At 42.2% G+C, this 20,475-nt stretch overlaps 2 protein-coding genes across 5 annotated transcripts in view; one reads left to right on the top strand and one right to left on the bottom strand.

Moving 5' to 3' along the window:
• cog5 (component of oligomeric golgi complex 5) overlaps nucleotides 1–20,475 on the bottom strand; it is a 94,599-nt gene that overhangs the window by 39,103 nt on the left and 35,021 nt on the right. The window lies entirely within an intron of this gene.
• LOC307023337 (G-protein coupled receptor 22-like) lies at nucleotides 611–8,886 on the top strand. 4 transcript variants are annotated; one of them, XM_079656544.1, is made up of 4 exons: nucleotides 611–811; nucleotides 4,234–4,375; nucleotides 4,695–4,754; nucleotides 5,883–8,886. In XM_079656544.1, exons 2-4 carry the CDS (start codon nucleotides 4,253–4,255, stop codon nucleotides 6,933–6,935), a joined length of 1,236 nt encoding a protein of 411 aa, XP_079512670.1. In that variant the 5' UTR covers nucleotides 611–811; nucleotides 4,234–4,252; the 3' UTR covers nucleotides 6,936–8,886. The 4 variants fall into 4 exon arrangements, with proteins under 4 accessions (XP_079512670.1, XP_079512667.1, XP_079512669.1 ...); XM_079656541.1 differs by having other exon boundaries at nucleotides 4,608–4,754; nucleotides 5,883–8,884; XM_079656543.1 differs by lacking the exon at nucleotides 611–811 and adding an exon at nucleotides 2,203–2,633 and having other exon boundaries at nucleotides 4,608–4,754; nucleotides 5,883–8,884.

Raw genomic sequence — 20,475 nt, 5'->3', positions numbered from 1 at the left:
CTCAACAGAGAGCTTCAGGTGATCAGCAGCTGATCTGATCTCTCTCGTCCGGTTACACTTCACTCGCATTTATGTCCATATCGATCAGATCCAGCTCTCCTGATCGGCCTTTATAGAGAGCACCGATCAAACTATTAAGAGTGAATATCGGCCGATAATGATCGGCGGCCGATTGATCGGAGCATCCCTAATTATTACCGGACATTTTGAATTTACCGTTTTTTTATAAATGTTACCAGCTAAAAAACGTTAATTACCGGCTAACGGAAAAAACTGGTACAGGGGGAAAAATTAGAAGGATAAGACAGTTTCAGAGAGGGAGTAAGGGGGCTACTGGAGGCAGACACAGAGAGAGACAGGAAGAAGCACAGAGAGACAGAGAGAGAAAGAGACACACAGAGAGACAGAGATAGAGAAAGACGCACACAGAGATAGAGAGAGAGAGAGAGAGAGAGAGAGAGAGAAAGAGACAGAGAGAGAGAGACAGAGAGACAGAGAAAGACAGAGACAGAGAGAGACAGAGAGAGAGAGAGGAGCAGAGTGAGCGAGGCGGAGGCGAGGCGGAGGCGGGAGGCGGAGCGGCAGTATCTGATCTCTTCTGGCTCTGTGGATGCAGCTTTCTTACTGTCCAGTTTTATCCTGAAGGGACTCACTAACAAGCATCATTGAATGATGCACGATATTAAACCCCAGCCACTCAGGGTTATCACCTTTGGGCTCTATGCAACCTTTGGGGATTGAGATTACAAAGCAGGGACGGTAAGGACCCCAATGGACCCACCGCTCACTGAGGAATGGTCTCTTTCTAAAGGTAAGCAAACACACAAGGCACAATGATGCAATTAACCTGTTTTTGCTGTTCTGATTGCAAGGCAATGTATTGCATAAAGGAACTGTAAAATCAACAAACACTGCCTGCTGACATATATATAGAATAATTAGACAAAATGAGTGGCTGTCGAACAGCATGAATATGGGTCTTCAAAAGATTAGCCGAGTTCACTGCCTTCCACAGAGACCAGTTCTCCTCTCATACAACACAAAATGAATCAGAATGTTTAATGCCACCCACAGGACAGATTCATGTTGTAGAACATACAGCTAAAAGAAGGGATGAGCTAAGGCAATTTTGCACTTTGTGCATTTAAAAAGACTGAAGACTTCACTGCAGCAGGCATTAAACAAGAAGCAGTCGGGGACAGGACATGAAGGCTTAGAGCCAATGTAAGGCTGCACTTAGGAATTATTATATTGTGGTTTATTATTTGATGAATTGTTTAGTCTATAAAATGTGAGAAAATATTGGAAGAAAAACCCTCATCAGTGTTTTTCATTTTAAAGTGATATTTAATTTATAGAGTAATATCTGAAAAATATATATTATACCTTGCTTAAACCTCTACAGAAATGCAGCCTGGGGTGTTTCTGGAACCTGGTTGTTGATAGTTATACTGTAGGTGGTTGGGTGGTTGGGGGCCGTATACGTTTTGCAAAGTAAAGGATACATCTTTCAACATGTCATCTTTATCTGCAGCTGGTTCATCTCCCTGTGTGTAGCCGTTGTTGATTTGAATCAACCGCTGTAAAATCTGTTGCGTGTTGCTTTTATTATTTGAATTACAATATGTACTGTCAATAGAAAGTCACTAATACTAAGAAAGCCGGCAGGAAACCATTTTACTGTTTTCACTTTCAGTGCTCATTTATTGACCAGCACATGACAAGAGAACCATCAAAGATAAAAGGCAAACTGATTAAAAACAGAAACAGGCGTCCAATTAGCACACAAGGAGTCTGTCAGGGGATGATCAAATAATTAAAATAAGGTGGGAGACATGATGCAATATATATACACCGTGGGGGAGGGGGCTCTGATTGTGACGTGTCAGGTTGATATAACTGAAATATGACCTGCTTCTCCTTTGCAGGATCAGAGGTGGAATGTGTCTGAGAAGGGGCATAAGGAAAGGAGATGATGAAAATAAGTCATAACATGATTCCCTATTCCTCTTATTCAGTTTATGAATTTATATGGAAATGAAGGCTGTGAATGTTCAAGAATCAAAGAATCAATCTTTTCAATTGTTCTCCAAGGATATGACCTACACACTGCTATCTGGCCTTCATTGCAACTCGATGTGAAGGGTTTAACTGGGTCAAGTCCAGAGGAGCAACCACACACACTATTCTTCTTGGAACTTACAATACCTGAAAAGTGGAGAGAAGTGGAGACAGTAGGGTTGGCACTGGCATCATTTTCAAGAGGGAAGCAATTGAAGGCAACAGTCCAAGGCCTGGACAATGACAGAGCAATGCCTGAAAGGAAGCATTGATGAGAGTGCACTGCACTGATGTTGCCAGCCAACATAGCTCTCTGTGTTTCACAAACAGACTTTTCCCTTTAGCTGAGTGGTGTTACTATCCCCAAAGCAAAAACTCATGGAAGATTTTTTATCTTTATTGTCCGTCAAATCGTAATATGTTCAAAAGAGATTTTTGTAAATCAATTGGATCAAGTGAAGAGCCATCTTTTCACGTCAGAATATGGTGGGATGGTTTGACATGGCCTACAAAGTTCCTTCTAGTCGCTTTGATTGCTGCTAAACTGTAGAGGACACTGTTGGGAGGAAGTGGTGAGTTTCCGCCCAATATCAAACCTATACTCAGTTCTTTTCAGTCCAAACCTTAGGGCAGGGGTGTCAAACTCAATTTCATCGCGGGCCACATTAGCATTAAGGGCCGGTTGTAACTATATAAATATGCATATATAAATACATAATAGATATATAAAATAATGTGTTATATTACATTATTGCCTCTGAATTGGATTATTATCGGTTAAGGTAATAACTTAGAAATTATCCACATCAGAAAGCAGAAGTCCAGGGTAAATAATTGCAACTCTCTTCAGTGCGCATGTCACAAAACGAGATGTATTGTGGGACATGTCGTTTATGGGCAACCTGCTTCTGTAAAGTGCCATCTAACCGTATAATAAACGTATTATATTCTTTGCAAGCTCTTGTTGGCCATAAAATGAAGTCGCGGGCCGGATTTGGCCCCCGGGCCTTGAGTTTGACTCCCCTGCCTTAGGGGAACCAAGGTTCATGAAACAATAATATAGTATTCTTGCAATTCTCAAATGGCTTGTTTTCTGGTCAGATTATTGTTGTTTGTCATCCTGAGAGGGTTTAAGACAGTAAAAGAATATCTCTGTCATTTTGGCTAAGGGTGTCAGGAGGTTAAGATTCAACCTGTTCTTGTACAATGTGTTATCCAACTCCATCTGAAGGGAACTTTTGTCCATTGAGAAGGAGAACAAAAATCTTTGAGAGAGAAAGCCAAATCGTGTAAATGTACTCATATCTGTACACTGGTCAATGCATGTGTTAAGGGGGTGGACTTTCCCATTTAGTTTGACGCAGACCCCCAATGCCAATGTTTGAAAGATGGCAAAGGGTTGCAAAAATATTAGCCTTAGACAATTAAAGCAATATGCCGCAAAACGATCTGCAAATTAGTATGGCACATTTCCTATTATATAGTACTTGACGTTGACAGCATTCTAATATCAATATGGTCACAGACTTCACATTCTACAAAAAAGAAAATGGCGTTTGGTGTTTTTGTGCAAAATATAGCGAAGGTTGAAATCTTTTTAATGTTTGCGATAGCGGTGTTGTCACAGAAAACAGTTTCCCTCCAAATTGTATTTAAGCTTTCTGAAGAAATCACCAATGAACCCTGAATCCCAATGATATCAAGATGAGCTATATGCTAAGCACTCCTTACCAAGATACATAATACATGTCTGGTGACTTCATGAATTATAGTACTAAGAGTAGATTTCTTTTTTAAACATATTGTTATTATTGTTAATACATTTAATTTAGCTTTCATCTTTATCCAAAATGGTTTAGGATAAATGCATAAACCATTAAGATACACTGAGAACAACAAGAAACATGCAGAAGTATTCAATTCAAATAAGCCATACCATTGTAAGTGCTGGTGCATTAGCTTTAAATGAGCTTAACTCTTTAGGTGTTGATATTTAAAAAAAAATGTAGGATGATAGGTGAATACCATATTATCAGAAGCCCATTGCCAAGGCAGCACCAGCTTTTTAGTTCCCTGGTCCTGTGACGGTTTACCAAATCTGTTTTAAAAAATGGAATGCCACATTTTTTGAATATTTGTTGAATACAGCTTTGTCTGCCATCTGTTCTCCAGGCCTCCTATTAACAGGATAATGCACACATCCCCAGTGTGGTTCTCTGCAGACACCATGAGCAACATGACTGTGCTTGACACTGCTGACCCGTATGACCTTGACATGACCTCAGACAAGGCCATTTACCCTGTCAGCTTCCAGGTAATGCTGCAGCCTCACATCTCAGATATTGATATCTTCAGAAAACTGGTACATTTCCAGGTCATTGTAGGGTCGTGAACTTGGATTTATGATATTTTAACAAACCGTTTAAAAGATGTCCTGGTTAATAAAGTATGAATTATATTTTCCACATTACAATGAGCATGCACTATTATGACCAAAATATAATTGAATGTGACACTTAATGCTAACATGTTCTTTCTGTTGGTAGGTTTCTTTGACAGGCTTCCTAGTTTTGGAGATAGTTTTGGGCTTGAGCTCCAACCTGACTGTGCTTGTCCTCTACTGTATGAAACAGAACCTGATCAGCTCCGTCTCCAACATCATCACCATGAACCTGCATGTGGTGGATGTGTTGGTGAGTACTGACCTCTATTTACATTTATCAGTTATGTTATTACCAAAGGGATTTAACATCAAGTGGTTGGTATATTAAGACTTCTGGAGCTACAGCAGTCTGCTGCCACTAGTTTATTGCTGATGGCATTGTCTGAGAGAACAATGCCATCAGCAATACATTTGTGGTAGCAGAATGCTAGAGAGGATCGATGGATCAATCAAAATACTTTCAAAATCCCAGGGGAAAATGTGTTTTGTGACAGTTGCACCATATCAAATGGAACGCTGGGAATGTTGATGATGCAAATATTGTTGATGAAAATGTGACCCGAACAGGCAGAAATGTATCCTGCTGCAAGTAAGACCATCAGACCATAAGGTGCAGCCGTGTTTTCATTTAGCACATTCAACTACACTCCAGATATAACATTTGACTCCTAGCTAATGCTGTTAGCTCGTCCATTCCATTAGCCAGTTATCCAGGGTTGCCCATGTTAAGACAGCGGAGACACAGCTTATATATCCTTTATCCATAAATCTGGTCGCAACTCTCCTTCGTCTTTGTTCAGCCCTGCTCTGTCCTGCTCTGTCCTCCTCCAGATTTCAGTGGGGATAGCTGTTGTTTTAACCACTATGCTCGCCTGCTTTAGCGTGATTAGCTTCTCCCTGGTGTAAACAAGGCAACCATAGGGTTTCTGTGCAACAGTGGAGTGGATGCACAACAGCAGAAAATCAATGTACAAGAAAACAAACAAATCTTTGTCTACAAGAAATATTAGAGATGTCACACCGTAATTAGTTATTAATAAAAGTTACAAATAGAAACATAAGGAGTAAGATTAAAAAAAAGGCTAAAAGTTAACAGTACAAATTAGCAGGAGCATCTTCAACAGACTGCATGTCGGGATGGTGCATGCACACTAGAGCTGGAGGAGATCTCTGCTCTGCTGAGGCTCCAAGAGATACTGTAAGTTAGCTTGAGCAGCACACTAATCAACTTAGCTTCGTTCTCATTACTTTCAATTCAAATAGCTTTATTGGCATGTCAAAACATGCATTATAACTGGTGCATTATAACTGGTGCTAAACAAAAAATATCAAAAAGAACGCAATGTGGGATATAACTTAAATTCCCGTCTTGTTTCAGGTGTGTATATGCTGTATCCCGCTGACAGCCGTGGTGGTGTTACTTCCTTTGGAGGCGGACACAGCCATGATCTGCTGTTTCCATGAGGCCTGCGTCTCGTTTGCAAGTGTAGCGACTGCTTCAACCATCCTGGCCATCACTGTAGACCGCTATGACATCTTAGTGCGGCCGGCCAACCGTGTGCTTACAATGGGCCGAGCTGTGGTTCTACTGGGATCCATCTGGGCTCTCTCCTTTTTCAGCTTCCTGGTTCCATTTATGGAAGTGGGATTCTTCATCAACTCTGATTCAGAGTTTGTGAACCAGACTGCAGTTGTCACAGTGTCTCATACTAATGAGTATTACACAGAGCTTGGTTTGTACTATCACCTACTAGCACAGATCCCTATATTCTTTTTTACAGCTTTAGTAATGCTAGTGACTTACTACAAGATCCTTCAGGCACTTAATATTCGCATTGGAACACGCTTTCAGCACAACCTTCCTAAAAAGAAGCAAAAGAGTAAAAACACAATCTCTTTGAGCACTGCGACTCAAGTCGAGTCTACAGACGCGTCACAGAGCAGCACAGGAGTCCGGGCAGGTGGGACTGCACCTTTGGGCATGCGAGCATCAGTGTCCGTCATCATTGCAATAAGACGAGCAGTCAAGCGGCATCGGGAGAGACGGGAGAGGCAGAGACGGGTCTTCAAGATGTCTCTTCTCATCATCTCCACCTTCTTACTTTGCTGGACTCCAATAACCGTGCTAAACACCATCCTTCTCAGCACTGGGCCCAGTGATTTAACTGTTCGCCTCCGCTTAGGCTTCCTGGTGATGGCCTATGGAACCACTATCTTTCACCCGCTCCTCTATGCCTTCACGCGACAGAAATTCCAAAAAGTTTTGAAAAGCAAGATGAAGAAGAGGGTGGTGTCTGTGGTAGAAGCTGACCATACACCCAACAATGTAGTCATCCATAACTCCTGGATTGACCCCAGGAGAAACAAGAAGGTCACCTTTAAGGTCACGGAAGCCAGACAAAAGTGTCTATGCTCTCACGATATCGAGTAATGGGATTAAAGTTAACTTGTCAATTATGTAAAGTAATTGGGAATTTACCTGTTAAACGGGCTTTTTTTTCACGAAACTGTGTTTCAGGGCTTCTTAAAATGTAATAAACTATGAATGAAATATTTGTACCGAAACAAAACAAGTCTCACAAGAAGCGTCTAAATGAGCCCTGAGCGATAAAATGCTAACGCACTTATCACATATATGCTCACCTTTTGCTGTTATTCTGATCAAAAGTTGTGTTCAATGGCATTAAAACGAGAAAAACGCCAATGTGTCTGTGTCACTTTCAAAAAATTATTGATAGTCCATAATTCAATTTTTATGTAAAAAACTGAGTTTTCATATTAGCTTCTAATGATAGCTTCCAGAGTGTATGACAGCTTCCTGTTTTGGGTATTCTGGCTAGGCGTCACTCTCACTCCTTATTTGGTAACGTGTGTGTGTATGTGGAACTTGTCCTCGATTCCATTGGCTCTAGCGGTTAAAAAGAGATGTCAATCATCAAAATCGACCGAGGGGGGCCAGAGATAGGTCAAATCCACCCAAATGACCCCAGAAGTGTTTTTTCTTTTGCTAAACCTCTCTAAAAAGGTCAAATGTCACTTATTTTGCATCAATCTTGATACAGGGTACTTATTATGTGTTATAATTTTGATTCCTAAAGCTTTTAGTCTACCATCCCATCATTCAAGGGTGGTTTTCACTATAAGTAATCTTTCTTTTTGGACGGACACACATTTACATTTTTTTACTATGTTCAATCTGAATTTACTTTAAAATAAAAAACATCTATATTGATTCTGACTCTTCTACATCCAACTCACAGGTTTATCATTGCTTTGAAAAAAAAGATTATTAATTTACCCCTTTTAGAAGTGAAGTTATAGTCATTTCTTCTGGGAATGTCATTTTCGAGCCTGAGACCTGGAAAACATGCTCAGTCCATAGCACAAAACAACTGGTGTTTAGATGAAGATTATCGAAAGAGATCGAAAAATATTTTTGGAAAATCACAGGAAAAAATAATACAATGATGGAGAATATTGTATTCAACAAGTCTAACCAGCTAAATACACATGTGCTCAATAACAATGTGGTCTGAACAGTTTACCTAATGAATAATACATTTCTGAAAAGATGTGTTCCTTGAGATCAGAAGAATAAAAAGATAACGTGGACGCGTTACTTTAAAATAAAAAGTGAAACAATCGGCTGAATATGTGTGATTTAAAGGATTGCATTTAAAGTAGTTTTTTTCCTCAGTACAAAAAATGTCCCTGAAGGGTACGAGCCATGATCGATGAGTGTAATTTGTTGCTATACACTTAAGAATTACATGGAGCATATGGAGCACTGCAGAAGTGCGTAATGTTTTCTGGTTAGTGCATTATGAGACAAATGTTTATGTACAGTGATAGAGTACCTTGATATTGCTTGTCACCTCTTTGAATAAACAATTAAGAATCTGAATGCCTCTCAATGTAGATCTGGATACAGGGAGTACATGAGGCCAGAGGGGGGAGATTAACACGTGAAATGTTGTTTCTTCCCAACTTTCCCCAGTTTTGTCCTGTAGTAATTTATTTATTTATTCTGCGCTTGAAAACAATTGGATTTTCTTTTAAAAAGATATCTCTGTCCTCCGCTCGCAGGGCCACTAGGTGGCGATAAAGGTTATCAAGTAACCGCAGTTTGTGAAAATCTACAACTTTGAAGGAGTTTTACAGATCTCCAGGGTAAGGAATCTAAAACGTGTCTGTGTGTCCAGGCCACCAGTGTGAACCATAACACACACAGAGCAGCAAAGCCCTCTTGAAAAATTGTTGGAATTGTTAAACAACAAGCGACCTGGCAAAGCAGAGACCAGAAGCAGACACTGTACCACCTCAAGAGCTGCAGAACACTCAGGACGGTGACCCCATTTAAAAGGTCTTTGCAGTCAATGGAATATCACCCAGGCAGTGTGTGTGTGTGTGTGTGCGTGCGTGCGTGCGTGCGTGCGTGCGTGCGTGCGTGCGTGCGTGCGTGCGTGCGTGCGTGCGTGCGTGCGTGCGTGCGTGCGTGCGTGCGTGAAGAAGTGGTCACAGCCTAGCAGGCGTAGGCTGTTGAAAGCACTTGCCCTTCTGATCCCCTTCTGTCACACAATGACTGTGATAACTAAGGGAAGTACTGCACAGATAGCTGTAGCGGTGGCATTCAATGCATCAATATCACTATTTGTCAGCTGACACCAGAAGGTCACAAATTCTTCTGAACCGAGCCAGCAATTGTTGGACAAAACAAACATATCATACACCTCCCAATAGTTGCATCATTATAGTCCTAAATGTACCATGAAATGGTTTAATCATGAATAACTGTGAAAGGGGGGTTGCACAAATATTTTTTATATTTTGTACCTTCTAGTCAAGGATTAAGGATTAACAACAAAGATTCACATTATTTTCAGTAGCTAGCCAATTCAAGTGCTCCTTTCATTATATATTTAACAGGCATCCAAGAATCTGAATAAATAAATAAGTATTTGATCCCCTGCAGATTTTGTAAGTTTGCCCACTTGCAAATAAATGAACAGTCTATAATTGTAATGGTAGGTGTATATAAACAGTGAGAGTCAGAATATCTAAAAGAAAATCCAGACATTGACATTATATAAAAGATAAAAATGTAGTTGCATTTAACTGTGGGAAATAAGTATTTGATCCCCTCACAAGGATTCTGGCTCCCACAGACCAGTTAAATAATTCCTCTAAAATTCCTTTAAAAAAGTACTCCTAATATCAACTTGTTACCTGTATAAAAGACACCTGTCCACCGAATCAACCAATCAGATTCCAACCTCTCCACCATGGACAAGACCAAAGAGCTGTCTAAGGACCTCAGGGAAAATATAGTAGACCTGCACCAGGCTGGGATCGGCTACAAGACCATCAGAAAGCAGCTTGGTGTGATTATTCAGAAATGGAAGAAAGACAAAATTAGCATCAATAGCTGGGGCTCCACACAAGATCTCGCCCTGTGGGGTATTGATGGTCATGAGAAAGGTGAGGGATCAGCCAAGAACTACACAGGAGGAACTTGTTAATGATCTCAAGGCAGCTGGGACCCCAAGAAAACTATTGGTAACACACTGCACCATAATGGATCAAATCCTGCAGCGCCCGCCAGGTCCTCCTGCTCAAGAAGGCACATGTACGAACCGTCTGAAATTTGCCAATGAACATCTGAATCGCATTCACACCAGCCTTGTATAGTCCGGTTGAATCGAACCCTGGTGCTTTTAGCCGCTTGGTGTGGTCCGTTTGGGTTGGTTTGAACACAGTCCGAGACCTTTGAAGTGAACTAAACAACCGGACTCTGGTCCGCTTGAAAGACGTGGTCTCGGACCGCTTGCAAGTGAACTCTGGAGCGGTTCATAGCTGGTGTGAACGCAGTCCGCACCAAAACACAGGAAGTGTAGTATTTACGAGTCACAAGAATGCAGATGTCTTCAAAATCTTCAGCGGAAGAGTGAAGCAGAATGAAGTGTTGAACAGTGTCGTTCAAACAAAAAATGCTCCGTCAACTAGACATAAAAGTCAGAGCCACCTGTCGTCGGTGAAACCTCCTCCTTACTGCAGAACGTCTCTCTATATCATATGTTTTATAATGTTTTTTATCGCAGGTCGTCTGATTATATAATCATATGTGCCGTCAGCTAGAGTCTGTTGATATGCTCTCCAGATTAACAGCAGCATGAAAATAACCTGCCAGTGCTCCATGGCGGAGGCTGCTGACTATAACCCCCAGAACACCATCCCCGACGTCAATCATGGAGGTGGTAACATTATGACTTCCCTGCATCGACGAGAGGATGTACTGGGCCGTAAAATCTTGGCCGATAGCCTTCTTCCCTAATCCAGGACACTGAACATGGGTCATGGAGGGGTCTTCCAGCAGGACAATGACCCTGAACATACGGCCAAGGCAACACAGGAGTGGCTAAAGAAGAAGCACATTTAGGTGATTGTGAGGGGCCTAGCCAGTCTCCGGACCTTAATCCCATAGAAAATCTGTGGAGGGAGCTGAGGCTTGGAGACGCCAAGCATCAGCCTCAAAACCTGAAGGATGCTGGGCCATCTCAGCTAATTTACAGATGGCCCTGAGAAGAGTATGTGACAGACAAGAATAGTCAATTCTAATGTCTAACACTTAATGTGGAGAAAGAGATGTCCTGTATGGGTTGATTGTGCGTTGATCTGTTGGTAATGCCTCGGGGTTCCGGTGGGCATGTAAACAAATGCATAATGCTGCGCTATACTTTGTGGCCTCACCCAGTTAGATAGCGATACTTATTGTTTAGGTGTCTTTTAATAAGCAGGTAGTCCTATCATTAGCTAGAACTAGCTAGATCTGATCAATATGGACATAACCGCGAGTGAAGTCTAATCTGACGGGAGAGAGAGATCAGCTGCTGCTGACGAGTCGACACGCAGCACTGCATGATCACATGCAGCGGTGAGCGGAACAAAACACACACTTCAGGTTAGAATATCACACGTAGCTATTTTAATTACCTCTCAAACTACCTAAACTAGTTATAGATATGTTTAGTTTTACTGTCGGGTCACTCATTACTGGATCCGCGAGCTGCTGGCATAATAGATTGCCCGATTTATTCATTCAAAGACGGCTCTGAATTAATAATCAAATATATTTCCTTTCTTTACTACTGGATGAAATTACAAAATGTACCCATCATTTTCCTCATGCTAGTATAGCCACATAAAAGTATCAAACCACCTGTTAAAATTCACCAGAATACAGGAAATCTATTTTTCTTCGTGGTGGGGGACCCCCACACGGCCAAACCCCCCGTTAAAAATGTCCCCCCCCATATTCGGGATGCTTCCTACTCCCATGCTTGAGAGAAAGCATCTGGAAACGGCCCTGGAACCGCGTTGGTCTGAAAGCGGCAATATGCCCCTTTCACACCAACGCGGTCCCAGGGCAGGTTCGGAGCTTGAGCCTAATAAGCCCCCATTTCCTGTTCACACCGCAGCAGAGCCGACTCTTTTCCCCGAAAACCGGTTCTTACCAAGCTCGAAAAAATTGTCGGCCTAGAAGCAAGAACCGCATAGGTCATGCTTACGTTGGAAGGGGGAGAGATTAACCTAAGCTAACAGTTTATGGCGGTATGGAAAATGAAAGTTGTAACAAGCAGTAGCGCTGAGCAAAGTGACTAGAACGCAACCACACACTTATAAAAAAAGAAAACACACTTTCTCAAGTCAAGCAACACTAACCAGGCTTCGTGTGATTCTGTTTATTTGTGCCTTACTTTGACCATTCGTTCGCTGTTATTTGTCATTGTGGAGAGCAGGCAGACGTTTTGTTTTGTAATGGATTCAATACATGGGCTGCACAGGTTGTCATGTCCGAATATCACAAGTAGAATCATAATGAAAAATACGCCGGTAAAATGTGCCTGTAGAAAACGGCTTATGCCACATTAGGATAGCAACAAGTAGTCAAGATAGTCAGTTTAGGGGTTCCGGTTATGGCGTGATCGGTCGCATTGGCGTTTGCTCCCTAATCCTTTTTCGCTTTTACACATATACACCCAGACGTCTGTTACTTTTCTTACTTGATTAGTCATTAGGAGTGCCTCAGTAATTTTTTCGTTGTTGAAATGAGTAAAACTCAAGTCAGTCGTGGCAAAAGTCAGCAACAAACAAAACTCTTCAGCTCGCAAGATAAAGAGGCTAACAAGATGGCTACCAGTGCTTCGGTAGCTAGCGTGCAGCCGCTAACACTCGGTATGCTAGTCGGAGAGCTTGAGAAACTGCGTGAAGACGTAACAGGTGAACTTACCGCTTCCATGAACACCGCCCTGGCCCCAATCCAAGCTTATCTTCAAAAGATCACCGACACCGTGGCTACACATACTGCCACCATCACCGGAATGGAAACGGCTCTCAGCACTCATTCAGATGGAATCACTACTCTGGAGCGAGAGGTGGTCGGATTGAAATCCAAGTTGGAGACCACTAATCAGGTGAATGACAGATTGCAGCTGGCGGTGGAAGACCTGGTTTCACGTTCCAAACGACAGAATCTCCGTGTGATTGGCATTCCAGAAGGAATGGAGGGGGATGATGCTCGTCTCTTCATGACTACACTGTTCAAGAAGATGGTCGGAGACCCTCAGCTGGATACCTTGGAGCTAGACCGTGCACATCGCAGTCTGGCTCCAAAACCGCCGCAAGGTTCCCGGCCCTTCGTTGTCCGCTTCCATAAATATGCCCAGAAGGAACGTGTGCTGCTGTGGGCTAGGAAATCCCGGGATGTCTCGTACCAAGGTCATCCCATCAGGATCTTTGAAGATTTCAGCGCCACACTCGCCAAGAAGCGGGCCGCCTTTAACAAAGTGAAGTCGCAGCTCTACAAGGAGGGAATACGCTTCGGCTTACTCTACCCAGCCCGCCTGCGTGTTACTATTAATGGACAGACTCGCATTTTTGACTCCGCGGAAGAGGCAGAACGTTTCTATCAGGTCCATAGCAGTAAGTGAATGATCAGGACTCTGTCCACATACCCCCTCTGAATCTTGTTTTTCACTTATGTTATTTTTATATCTATAACCAAGCTGAAGCTACACGGACATGAACGTTAAATTAGACATTGCTTGCAGCTCCCTGCTAGGCCAATAGAGGTCACTGCTGTCTCGTTTATGGGGGTGTGGACTGGGGAATGACTGCAATTCAGCTGGGTTGTATATGTGATAATTATACATTTTGAAGGGAAGCCAACTACACCGTAGATAACCGGAGGTGTGCAGAAAATGTCCTGCGTGCTCATCTATGTTACAGGATGAGTTTAGGACAAGGTTGTAGGGATTTGTTAGAGATTCAGACATCTGATCTCGTTGGGTTGTGTTTTTTGTGTGTGTTTTTTTCTTTCTCTTACTTCTCAATACGGGAGGAACTTTTTTCTTTGGTGCCCATCTTTATAACACATTTGAAGTTGTTACCTTGCTCTGTGTTTAGCCTACTGGCTAATTCATAATTTCATCATATTATTCCAAAGGCTGATATTGTGGCTCATGCATGGCTGATATGAGACAGAGAGCTACGCAAGGATCAATCAGGTTTACAAGCTGGAATGTCAGAGGACTTGGCGGGCCTACTAAAAGAGCCAGAGTATTCTCACATCTTAAGGATATGACGATGGACATTGCTTTTCTGCAGGAGACACACCTGCGTGTCTGTGACCACACCAGGCTGCGGAAGCCCTGGGTCGGACAAGTGTTCCACTCCAGCTTCAATAGCCGTTCTAGAGGTACAGTAATTTTACTACACAAACGACTGCAGTTCTCTTTAGAAAAGTGTATTTCTGATACAAATGGGCGTTACATTATAGTCGTGGGTGTATTGCTCCAAACTCCTGTTATTATGGTTTGCGTCTATGCCCCTAATTGGAGTTGTCCTTATTCTCATTAATCCCATGCCTGGATTCACACCACCGTATTTTGGGGGGAGATCTTAATTTGGTTGTTAATCCTGCCCTTGATTTATCCAAGCCAAAAAACCTAACCCCATCTAGTATGGCTAGAGCTCTTATGACACTTGTGGACCAAATCGGTTGTGTGGATACGTAGCGATTCAGCCACCCAACAGCAAAAGAGTTTTCATTCTATTCCCATGTTCATCAAACATATTCTCGCATTGATTATTTTTTTTTTAGACAAAATAATCCTTCCTTCGGTGAAATTATATGAATAGTCAGCAATAGTCATATCAGACCATGCCCCCCTTTTATTAGACTTGGAATTGCTTCCTAAAAGTGGACAGCGCTCAAATTGGAGATTGAATACAGGGTTATTATCTTCTAATAAATTCTGCGAATTTATTTCTGAGAAAATTAGGCTCTTTATCCTAAATAACAAATCTGACTCGACTTCTCCTTCCCTCCTGTGGGAAACTTGTAAAGTGGTAATTCACGGTGAAATTATCTCTTACAGTGCCAGGGAACATAAGCAGAGAATACAGAGACAACTTGAGCTGATGGAAGCAATTCTACAAATTGACAGACAGAACCCCTCTTCTCCTAGTTCCGCTCTTCAGACGGAGAGACTCAAGCTCCAAACTGAATTTGATCTTATTTCCACAAACAAAGCAGAGTTTGTTTTAAGGCGCACAAAGAGTACCTATTATGAATATAGGGACAAGGCCAGCCGACTGCTAGCGTTACAACTAAAGCAGTGGTTCCCAACCTGTGGGCCGCGGCCCCCTGGTGGGCCGCGAAGGTATTGCAAGTGGGCCGCCAAATCTTTTCCAAAATAGTATGATTTTTGTGGGGGGGAAATCAGATAAAAATATACAGAATAATATTTAAAATGATATAAAAAATGTAATTATTCTTTTCATCATTGCATTTTTCCTTAAAATATTAGATATGTGACGAGCAGAGAGATAGGAACATTTGTTGTAATCGGCCGGACTACTTTGCTGCGGGACCGGCGGGACAGCTCTGCACTTGATTGATGCTGATTGTGTAAACTGTAATTAAGTTAGAGTAGAGCAGAGTATTAAAATGGATAGCTGGCTAGCAACAGGGAGTATTAAAAGGAAAGAGAGACCAGAGGCTGTCAGTGAATCGACCGGTGATCTCCTGGCCGTCAAACAAAAAAGAAGAGTTCGAAGAAAGTACAGTGCTGAGTACTTAGCGCTGGGATTTTTTTGGACAGGCACAGAAGCTGAGCCGTTACCGCTGTGTGTCGTGTGCTTTGAGACTTTGTCAAACGAAGCCTTGAAGCCATGTAAACTGCGCCGTCACCTCGAGACAAAACATGGACAATATGCGACCAAGCCGCGGGATTTTTTTCAGAACAAGCTCAGGGAGTATCAGAGCAAAAAGAAGGTAATTGAGCATATGGGCTGTGAGAACACAAATGCTGTGGAAGCGTCTTTTCGGGTCTCCCAACTCATTGCCAAAGCTGGAAAACCACACACCATCGGCGAGGATTTAATTCTTCCCGCTGCAAAACAGATCGTTCAGGTGATGTTGGGAGAGAAGGCAGTGCAGCCTATCAACCTCGTTTCATTGTCGGATAATACGGTCAAACGAAGGATTGATGAAATGGCAGATAATGTGTTGGAGCAGCTGATCCAAAGCGTAAAAGAGAGCCGCTTTTACGTGCTCCAACTGGATGAGTCAACCGACGTCGCAAGTCTGGCAAACCTGCTTGCTTATGTGCGATACGAAAATGGTGGCGAGATAAAAGAGGAGTTTTTATTTTGTAAACCTCTGCCTACCCGTTCAACTGCTGAGGCCATTTTTCACACTGTGAACACTTTTATTGTTTCCAATGGGATTGACTGGTCCAAATGTGTTGGATTGAGCACTGACGGAGCCCGTGCAATGCTGGGACAGCACAGCGGGGTTGTCCGACGTGTGAAAGCGGTGGCTCCGCGGGCAACATCTGTCCACTGCAGCATACACCGTGAAGCACTTGCTACAAAGAAAATGCCCCCGGATCTGAAGACGGTTTTAGATGAGGCGGTCAAAGCTGTCAACTTCATCAAGAGCCGTCCACTGCAAACACGTTTATTTGCGGTGTTATGTGGAGAGATGGGCAGTGATCATCACCAGCTACTGTTACACACTGAAGTGCGGTGGCTCTCCCGAGGCAAAGTCCTGACGCGACTGTTTGAGTTGCGTGATGAAGTGCATGTGTTTTTTCTCGACACAACGTTTGAACTCGCACACCGCTTCAGGGATTTTGAGTGGTTGGCTAAGTTGGGTTACCTGGCTGATATTTTCAGCCACTTAAATGGACTCAACCTCGGTCTTCAAGGGATAACAGTGAACATATTCAATGTCCAGAATAAAGTTGAAGCAACCATAAGAAAGCTGGCGCTGTGGGCTAAGCGTGTCGAGCAGTCAAACTATGACTCGTTTGAAAATATGGCTGATTTTCTGACAACGGAACAGAGTCCACTTCCCATCACCGTGAGCAACGCTGTCAGAGAGCACCTGCAAGGTTTGAGGACCCAGCTGCGCGCATACTTCCCCATCCCAGATGTGCAGTACAACTGGATAGAAAACCCATTCGCCAGCCACAGTGATGAGGCTCTCGCTGCTTTGAGTGCAAAAGAGCAAGACAGTCTCCTGGATCTCTCTTGTGACACCGCGCTGAAGCTGATCTTCTCACAGAAGCACCTGACAAACTTCTGGCTTCATGTTGCTTCTGAGTACCCTGATCTGGCTAACAGAGCTGTGAGATTCCTGATGCCTTTCTAAACGACGTACCTCTGTGAGACTGGATTTTCTGCACTCGTGGGATTAAAAACTAAGTACAGAAACCAACTGAATGTTGAGCCAGATCTTCGACTGAAACTTTCATCCATTGTGCCAGACATCAAACATCTGGTTGCCGCCATGCAACACCAGCCGTCTCATTAGGTGAGTCAACATATTGTGGGCCTGTTGTTGGACTGATCCACTGCAGCTTTATAGAAGCTTTAATTTTATTTCGTTGCAAGTATTGCTTTTACTTGTATGTAAATATTTTTCTGCTGTCGAGGCTTAACATTACATGCATAGTTTTGAACTTTATCTGTGCACTGGTTTGTTTGTTTGTAGGCAGATGATTTAATGTTAAAATACAAAGTGTAATTTTTCATTAATGAGCCCAAGCAGAATTTACATCATCTTTACAACGGATTTGTGTTTATTTGTAGGCCTATCGATTTAATGGGCTTACTTTTGATATTTGGATTAGGGCTGCAACAAACGACTAATTTGATAATCGATTAATCTATCGATTAATGAAACGATTAATCGATTATTCGGATCGTTAAGGTTTTAACTGTACTACTACTTATATCAATACTGCTTATCGATCCGGTCCTTTTAACGATAGTATTAACGGTTCTTTTGACAAGAAATAAGGTAAACTAACTCAACAAATTGTGAACAAAACTAACATTGCTTTTTATTTTAATTAAATGCATAATATTTCACATCAAAAGAAACAACAACGTTTTAACAAATCATATTAAATAATGTGATGATAGAACTGTAAACAGAATAGCTGAAACTTTAACAAAATAACTAATTCAGTTACCTCTAATCATTAAGCTATGTTTTTATAACTGAGTTAACTCTGTGTGTTGCTGCTAGCATACATAACACCTGACGTGGAAACGTTACTCATGGACGGGGTTACCGAGCTGCTAGAAAGACAGTCGAACCCGGTGCATTTCTTCGTCTGAATGTGGTGCACTTTTGCTAAATGTTTAGACAAATTGCTCGTTTTACCGCCTTTATATGATAAACTGTTATTGCACTTTTGGTAACGAGCATTGTCCACATCGAGACGGCTAAAGTTTAACCACACCTCGGAGCGCGTTCTCTCCGCCATCTCCTGCTTGTGTGTGTAAACTGCCCCGCCCCCTCACAAGCAGGCGGGGGAGAGATCGCTCGTCTGAATTCGGAAGATCGAAAATACATTATAGACGCATTTTGTAGTCATATTGCATATTAGAAACTGAGTTGGCGACACTAAGACTGCGATATAATGTTTATGTAGCAATAATACATAACATATGTTTTTAAATGTCTCCTGTACCGATACAAAAGAGTGATAACGTTGGAGCTTAACGGGGTGTAGAACACATGTGATGACGTCACCAACGAATCGACGACTGAATTAGTTGCCAACTAATTTGTTAATCGATTTTAATCGATTAAGTCGATTAGTTGTTGCACCCCTAATTTGGATTTTGTTTTGATTTGATTTTGGATGTCAAATTGTTATATATGAGAATGCATTTCTCCATTGTTGATGGATATAGTTATTTATTAATCATTTGATAATTAGCCGGTTACAGACAGCCCATTGCTTGTCATTTCTGATATCTGTGTGGTGTTGATGGACAGCTCCTTTAATAATTGTGTGTGTGTGTGTGTGTGTGTGTGTGTGTGTGTGTGTGTGTGTGTGTGTGTGTGTGTGTGTGTGTGTGTGTGTGTGTGTGTGTGTGTGTGTTTGTGTGTGTGAGAGAGAGAGAAAAAGCAAAAGAGAGAGAAAGTGTGTGTGTGTGTGTGTGTGTGTGTGTGTGTGTGTGTGTGTGTGTGTGTGTGTGTGTGAGAGAGAGGTGTGTGTGTGTGTGTGAGAGAGAGAGAGAGAGAGAGAGAAAGTGTGTGTGTGTGTGTGTGTGTGTGTGTGTGTGTGTGTGTGTGTGTGTGTGTGTGTGTGTGTGTGTGTGTGTGTGTGTGTGTGTGTGTGTGTGTGTGTGCTTCCAACATGTTTCTCCTGTATTCAGTGCTCCATTTAGGTTCAAATTTTAATAATTGGATGTCAAATTGTTATATATGAGAATGCATTTCTCCATTGTTGATGGATATAGTAATTTATTAATCATTTGATAATTAGCCGGTTACAAACAGCCCATTGCTTGTCATTTCTGATATCTGTGTGGTGTTGATGGACAGCTGCTTTAATAAATGTGTGTGTGTGTGTGTGAGAGAGTGAGTGAGTGAGTGAGTGAGTGAGTGAGTGAGAGAGAAAGTGTGTGTGTGTGAGAGAGAGAAAGCGAAAGAGAGAGAAAGTTTGTGTGTGTATGTGTGTGTGTGTGTGTGTGTGTGTGTGTGTGTGTGTGTGTGTGTGTGTGTGTGTGTGTGTGTGTGTGTGTGTGTGTGTGTGTGTGTGTGTGTGTGTGTGTGTGTGTGTGTGTGTGTGTGTGTGTGTGTGTGTGTGTGTGTGTGTGTGTGTGTGTACAGCTCCTCACTGCTGTGTTAGCGACTGTAGAGCTTCCAACATGTTTCTCTTGTATTCAGTGCTCCATTTATGTTCAAATTTTAATAAAAAAAAGTGCTTTGAGAACGCATTATATGGCCTCTGTATTTATGGGAAGGTGGGCCTCGAAAAAATTTAAGACTTAAAAGTGGGCCCTGAGTTGGAAAAGGTTGGGAACCACTGAACTAAAGCATCAATCTGCCTCACGTTTTATTACACAAATTCGCAAATCCCCCCATACAATAGTTACAGACCCAAAGGAGATAAATAATGTTTTCGCTTCGTACTATTCTAATCTTTACCAATCAGAGGCTCCACCTGACAACATCTTAATGAAACAATTTTTGGATAATTTGGACTTCCCTATGATCAACGAAACAAGTAAAAGGAATCTAGATGCTCCACTCAGTTTAAAGGAGGTTACAGACAGTCTCAGATTAATACATAATGACAAAGCACCGGGCCCGGACGGCTTCCCAGCTGACTTTTTAAAGAAATTCTCTGATCAACTGGCTCCCTTGCTATTGGATATGTTTAACGACTCCTTAGAGTGTGGTTCCCTTCCTCCATCCGTAACTCAAGCATCAATTTCACTCATTCCAAAGAAAAACAAAGATCCAGCAGAATGTAGCAGCTGGAGACCTGTTAGTTTGCTCAACTCTGACATAAAGCTATTAGCTAAGACCCTGGCTAGCCGTCTGGACCCCTGTCTACCAAACATTATTTCGGGTAATCAAACTGGCTTCATAAGGGGTA

Source organism: Notothenia rossii, assembly GCF_949606895.1.
Source record: "Notothenia rossii genome assembly, chromosome: 10".
Taxonomy (NCBI): domain Eukaryota; kingdom Metazoa; phylum Chordata; class Actinopteri; order Perciformes; family Nototheniidae; genus Notothenia; species Notothenia rossii.
The sequence above is the reverse complement of the archived record's forward strand: the minus strand, read 5'-3'. Positions and strand labels throughout refer to the sequence as shown.

Excerpts from the sequence above, each read along its gene's own strand:
- LOC307023337 (XM_079656541.1), top strand. The coding sequence starts at position 4,253 with ATGCACACATCCCCAGTGTGGTTCTCTGCAGACACCATGAGCAACATG. Across the intron at positions 4,376-4,607 it reads TTTACCCTGTCAGCTTCCAG|GTTTCTTTGACAGGCTTCCT; the intron begins GTAATGCTGCAG and ends TTCTGTTGGTAG. Across the intron at positions 4,755-5,882 it reads TGCATGTGGTGGATGTGTTG|GTGTGTATATGCTGTATCCC; the intron begins GTGAGTACTGAC and ends GTCTTGTTTCAG.